This window comes from Notothenia rossii, assembly GCF_949606895.1.
Source record: "Notothenia rossii genome assembly, chromosome: 6".
Lineage (NCBI taxonomy): Eukaryota > Metazoa > Chordata > Actinopteri > Perciformes > Nototheniidae > Notothenia > Notothenia rossii.
In genome coordinates, this window is record NC_136909.1 from 5,729,086 (window position 1) to 5,735,879 (window position 6,794).

The window sequence follows — 6,794 nt, forward strand, 5'->3', positions numbered from 1 at the left end:
ATAATCATCACGGCAAGACGTGAACATGTGACGATTTACCATGCTGGGAGACGTGAAGATGTCACGATTGCGTCCCTTCAAACGTGACAGTTACACGGTATTAACCAGGTTAACCAGTGGAGAAATGCCAAGGAAATGCTATCCCGACGGTCGGTTGTTATTGTCAATATTAATATAATTTATTTTGTAATGGTCACACTCGATTACGCCGATTTTCTTGTTTCGACACCTCTTTTAGCAGAAACAAAGGCTACATTAATGTATTAAATCTGTTAATCCATGCGTGTGGATGTGAAATTAACGGACGTGACGTTGTGCGATTGCGTTGCCAGGCAACAGCTTCGTTTCATGTTCATTTACAAACTCTTCAACTACAACTGTAGTTATATTGAAAAACATGTTAGAAGGCCTCACGAAATACTTGAATGTAAATTTAAATGTGAAGGAATGTGTGTAACACAATACATCGGTGATGAACGAAACCGGAAACAGACGTATAGGCAAAATCCTCAGCTCGATGATTTGGATGGTTTAGCCGCAATGCATGCTGGGATTTGGTGTTTGTGATCTGAAATCCGAACAATATCTTTTAAAATAAAAATAATACTTTATTCCGAGTGTGCTTGCTTTTCTCTTTGAAAGTCACATAACGGCATTGTAATACACGGTTCGGTTGCATTAAATATTACATATCTGCCGCAGTTCTCTATTGCTTCTAGACAAACAGGAAGGACTGCCGCCAAAACTGAAAACGTGACATGGATCATAAATATATCAGCAATTAAACAACATCTTACATTTATTTTCACACAATACGTCTCCTAGCAGTATCAATACTAATTTGGCTGACTTTTATATTTGATCCATTTGGTAGATAGACTGTATTTACACCATAACGGTGCACAGCTGATAGAAAGGGACACCTGGTGGTTAAAGCATGTTATTGACTTTTATTATTAGATATTAATAGGATCCCTATAAAGTATATTCATTACTCGTTATTCTCTACTAATAGTTCATTAAAGACTGTATATAATGACTATTTTGCACATCCCTTTCAAGATTTTCTAAGGTTTATTGACATATTATACACAACTAAGGTGTAGTTATGCAATGAATGAAAAACTTGGGTCGCAGGTTCCTCAACAGTGCATTACAAGACATCTATCAATATGTGTATACCTCCACCATTAAACTGTCATATTCTGCACATTTCCTATCTACATACATCTTATAAGAGTATGATACATTTGTATAATATCAGTCAAAATAAGTGCTTAAAGTTAGTTAACATTGCAGGAAAGCAATATATTAGACGTTAAGTACTTTGTCAGGCTTAATATTTATCTGTAGATACAAATGTCACTGTGTGCTGTGTGCTCTGCATGTCTGAACATTAAAGAGGGTTGCATCCCTCCATATTCTTCTTCTATACCCCCAAAGCTATTTTCTTATTCAAAAGGAGACCTTAACCTAAAGTATTCTTTAATGTTTAAATTAAGCCTTATTAGTTTGTCTGTTTTGCACATCCTCCTATTAATATCTAATAATACAAATAATAAAATTCAATAACCTGTTTTAACCAATAGGTGTCCCTTTCTATCAGCTGTGCACCGTTATGGTGGAAATACAGCCTATCTACCAATTGGATCAAATATAAAAGTCAGCCAAATTAGTGTTGGTAGGCTACTGTGAGGAGACGTATTGTGTGAAAATAAATGTAAGATGTTGTTTAATTGCTAATATATTTATGATCACGTTTTCAGTTTTGGCGGTAGTTATTCCTGTTTGTCTAGAAGTCTTCTCATCAGGGCTCTATAAATAGAGAACTATGGCAGATATGTAATATTTAATGAGGCCGAACCATTTATTACAATGCCGTTATGTGATGACTTTCAAAGAGAAAAGCAAGCACACTCGGAATAAAGTATGTACTGTGATTTCCACCCAATCATCGAGCTGAGGATCTTGCCTACGTCTTGTTTCCGGTTTCGTTTATGACGGATGTATTTTGTTATACACACATTCCTTCACATTTAAATTTTATTTTACATTAAAGTATTTCGTGAGGCCTTCTAACATGTTTTTAAATATAACTACGGTTGTAGTTGAAGAGTTTGTAAATGAACATGAACTGAAGCTGTTGCCTGGCAACGCAATCGCACAACGTCACGTCCGTTAATTCCACACCCACACGCATGGATTAACATCGATTTAATACATTAATGTAGCCTTTGTTTCTGCTAAAAGAGGTGTCGACCAGCTGGGGCAACAAGAAAATCGGTGTAATCGAGTGTGACTATTACAAAATAATAATAATAATAATAATAATGGCTTTAATTTATAAAGCACTTCATATTTGCATTCAAATCCCAAAGTGCTAACATCGTAAAAAGAATAAAAAGCAATAAATAAAAATAAATAAGTAAAAAGAATAAAATAAGATAAAAGGGTGATAATAAATAAATAAAAGGTCTAGGGAAAGGCTCTATTGAAGAGGTGGGTTTTGAGGCCTTTTTTAAAAACCTCCACGGTCTGTGATGCTCTCATGTGGTCGGGGAGAGCGTTCCACAGACTGGGGGCAACCGAGCAGAAGGCCCGGTCTCCCATGGTACGGAGCTTAGTCCTCGGGGGTTTGAGGAGGTTTGAGTTGCTGGAGCGGGTGGTCCGCACGGAGGTAAGGGAGGTGAGGAGTTCCTTGAGGTATGGAGGGGCTGTTCCATAGATACACTGGTGTGTGAGGACGGAGACCTTGAATTCGATCCTCAATTCCACGGGGAGCCAGTGTAGTGATTTCAGGATGGGGGTGATATGATCATATTTGCGCACCCTCATCAGGATCCTAGCAGCGCTGTTCTGGATGTACTGGAGCCTCTGGATGCTATAAATCATTATTATATTAATATTGACAATAACAACCGACCGTCGGGGTAGCATTTGCTTGGCATTTCCAGGTATTTCTCCACATTAGGGCCTCTTAACTGCTTGAATGCTCATATTTCTGTACATCTGGTGAAGAAGTGTCTTTAAATTAAAGGAGAAATATATGGAAATCAAAGTTTCTTTCCTTATCCCTCTATAAGCCGGTTTTAAGATAATAAAGCGTACTAATGTTCCCATCTGTCATTTTAAATTCTCTTGAGTTCATACACATTGATTACCAACCACACATGTGAGGACGTTTACATTAGAACACATTTGATATGAAACATTTTAGGTTTTCCTCACTTGGACTTTGAATGCCTCTGATATAGGTCTCTATTGCACATTGAACTCACTGGAATTGGTTGATAATTTCACGGTATTTAAGATGTGTTTTGCTGCAGTCAGTGTAATAACATTGAAATCTGAGTATGTGTATTTAAAGTCCGCACCGGATTCTTCCCATTGTTCCCAGCAGAACCACAAAACACATGTTTACTCTTCAGACTCGGCACATCTGGTGCTCCTATTTATCCGCTAACAGTTTTAACACCCTCTAATTTGGCGGTGTCTGTGTTCAGTGATTTAGTTTGGATTGTTATCGAGGCAGGACTGAAGTGAATGAATGCTAAATACGTGAATTAGATGAGTTATTGTTTAGTGCCCACACGTTAAACAGCCGTATAAAACATGTGGATCGGAGAGGAGCATTTATTGAGTCATTTCATCGGCTGTGTCTGTGAAGGGAAGAGGAGACTCGGCATTCAGAGGTAGGTCTGGAGAGATTTCTATCCTAAACAATACACATTAAACAGATTATACCAGGTTAAACTGCATTATACGAGTATTATTGCATCGTATAACGCACTTTTATTCTCATTTATTGAGCGTTTTGCAACTCATTGAGATGTCTTAACTTGTTATGGATTTTATTTTTAAGAGTAGAATTGGAAACAAATGTATAAAAAATGTAATCCTCCTGCATGCATCTTACTTGGGTCATTACAAAATGTATCATAACTTGTAATACGAGTATTCAAAAATGCAGATATGTTGTATATATTTAAAATAAATGTTAAACTGATGCATGAAGTGGAAGCTTTTTTTTGTCGATAATCCATTTTACATTACATTACATGTTACTTGTTAGACACTTTTATCCAAAGCGACTTACATACTCAATACTGTGGACAATCCCCACACATTTCTTCAAAGTGTTATTAATTTCACATAATTGTCTTGTATTTTTACATTAAAAGTTAAAGGTCTTATCAATCAAATGAATCCATAAATGTGTGAGCAGCATTTTTCTTCATGTTATATTTTTAGTGAAATGGTGTTGAATCATTCTTTCAACAATTTCCTCTTTAAATGTAAAAACTTGTTTTCTTAAACTACATTTTTGACTCAATCCCAGTCTAAATTCCCCTGAGGGTGCAAGTTGGTTGTATGTATTTGTGTGATGACTTATCTGTAAAAATATGTGGTTTAAAGGAAACAGAAGTAACGTATTTCCCTTTGAAAGGTAACAATGAAGTGCTTATGGTTTATGTATTTCAAAATAAACAGGAAAACCAACAATGGCTGTCGTGAGGACGCTTTGTGTTGCCTTCATGGTGACGGTGGTGTTCTCTAAACCAGTGAGTATTCATCTGCTGCTACCACTACAATGCAATCTAAGAGAACATGTGATTATCTTAAAGAGTTTCTCTCCCACACATACCAAGGCTGCAGTCGAATAGTCCATTTAGCTTAGGAACCTTCCTAACCGAGTGAAATGACCCGGAAGTCCCTCAGTAGCAGCCATGATAAATTCTGTTCGAATTCTCTAGAGATGATAGGAAAGGAGGTTTCAAACTTCCTCTATAACCTCCTTTAGCTTAGGAACCGCTGGACCTCCCTCACCGAAAGGAGAGGAGAAACTGCTGTCCCACAATGCCTTGCAGCCGCAGCATTTGACGTCACACAACAGTCGGCCGTTCACGTAAACAACCGATTATGACCGCAAAATTATATCATGAAATTTACGGTGCTTATTAAGCTTTTTAAAACGTAGGTGGCAAGATGCCAACGTGCTTTGTTTTGAACGTTCATCAGTATTATAATCAAAAAGAGAAATATGAACGTTAGTTTTTACTGAAATTATCAAATAAAGTCAACATTTCACAGAGTTTACTGAGCTGTGTGGGGGTTGTTCAACTTTTAAAAGATGTTTGAATGGTGATATACACGGTGATAGATGTTAAAGACTAACGTTTATAATAAATACATTTGTATTGATTTTAAGATCTTTTCATACAATCTTTGGGATCATTTGTATTAATGTGGACCGGAGGGAGAGGGTGACGAGCATAAGTTTCACTTTCCTTTTTATTTCAATTCCAACTTTGGTCATGAAGAATATGTTTCTCTGTTGTCCACGTTCATAAAGCATAAAACAACAGCATCAGAGCACGGTGCAGAGTCTCTAGATGAGTAGTAGTCCCTCGTTCTTATTATACATCCATGTTGTAGTCCGCTGTATAGAAACTGTTTCCATAGTTTCCTATGTAGTTTCCCCACAGCAGCAGACGCACATTTATGACGTCCACTGGCGCATCATAAACACGTCGGATAGTGAAAGTGCAGTCAGATTCTCTAAAGTACCGCAGTCTCTTCTCCTAAGTCCTTTTGAATTCTCCTATCCACTATCCCTTAACCCTGTGACGTTTCAATCAGAGGTCAAGGAATAGGAGATAGGGTTAGAACTTAGGAGCTTATTTTTGGACTGTTCGACTGCAGCCCAGGAAGAAGAGGGAGGGCTTATCAAACTCTGATTCATTCCAGGAGGAGGAGCAGCGCTCAGACTCTGACCTACACAGAGCCTCGGTTACAACCTCCTCTTCATTTGAAAAGAGCTTTTAGTTGTAGTAGTAGTAGTAGATGTAGTTGTATTATAAGTAGTAGTAGTAGTAGGTAGTAGTAGTAGTAGTAGTAGTAGTAGTTGTAGTAGTAGTAGTTTTAGATGTAGTAGTAGTAGTTGTATTATAAGTAATAGTAGTAGTAGTAGTAGTAGTAGTAGTTGTAGTAGTAGTAGTAGTAGTAGTAGATGTAGTAGTAGTAGTTGTATTATAAGTAGTAGTAGTAGTAGTAGTAGTAGTAGTAGTAGTAGTAGTAGTAGTAGTTGTAGTAGTAGTAGTAGTAGATGTAGTAGTAGTAGCAGTTGTAGTAGTAGTAGTAGTAGATGTAGTAGTAGTAGCAGTTGTAGTAGTAGTAGTTGTTGAAGTAGTAGTTGTAGTAGTTGTTGAAGTAGTTGTTGAAGTAGTAGTAGTAGTAGTAGATGTAGTAGTAGTAGTAGATGTAGTAGTAGTAGTAGTTGTTGAAGTAGTAGTTGTAGTAGTAGTTGTAGTAGTTGTTGAAGTAGTAGTAGTGTCACAATCTTATGAAGGACTCAAATGCAGCACTCGAGAAACCACGGAGTATTGGTAATATACTTTTTTGGTAATAATACCAGAGCAGAGGGATACCAGCACAGCAGTATCAGCCGTATGATGTACAGGCAAACGAACCAGAGGACAGCGGGCAGAAGGTGAGTCAGGGTCGGGCAGAGGGTCAGACAGCAGGCAAGGCAGGATAGTCCGAGGACAGGCAGGATCAGGGATCAGGCAGAGCAGGCAGGTCGGGGACAGGCAGGATCAGGGAACAGGCAGAGCAGGCAGAGCAGGCAGGGTCGGAACCGGGTAGGCAATCTGGTAACAAACGTGTGAAAGACTAGCATGAAGGCAAAGTACGATCTGGCCACGGGTGTGTGTCTGGTGAGGGTTTAAATACTGGCAGTAAAGCTAATTGGTGCAGTAGGGAAAGAGAGTGAGCAAAAACGTGGGTGTGGTTAA

The 6,794-nt window shown here is 38.1% G+C and overlaps 1 protein-coding gene across 1 annotated transcript in view; it reads right to left on the bottom strand.

Moving 5' to 3' along the window:
• Positions 1-6,596: 6,596 nt before the first annotated feature.
• The window catches only part of LOC307042923 (uncharacterized protein), a gene marked incomplete at its 3' end in the record, with an annotated part of 4,402 nt that continues 4,204 nt past the window's right edge, over positions 6,597-6,794 (bottom strand). Inside the window, exon 3 of the mRNA XM_079687082.1 lies at positions 6,597-6,650. Within this exon, the coding sequence (XP_079543208.1) occupies positions 6,597-6,650 (54 nt within the window). The remainder of the gene's footprint in view (positions 6,651-6,794) is intronic.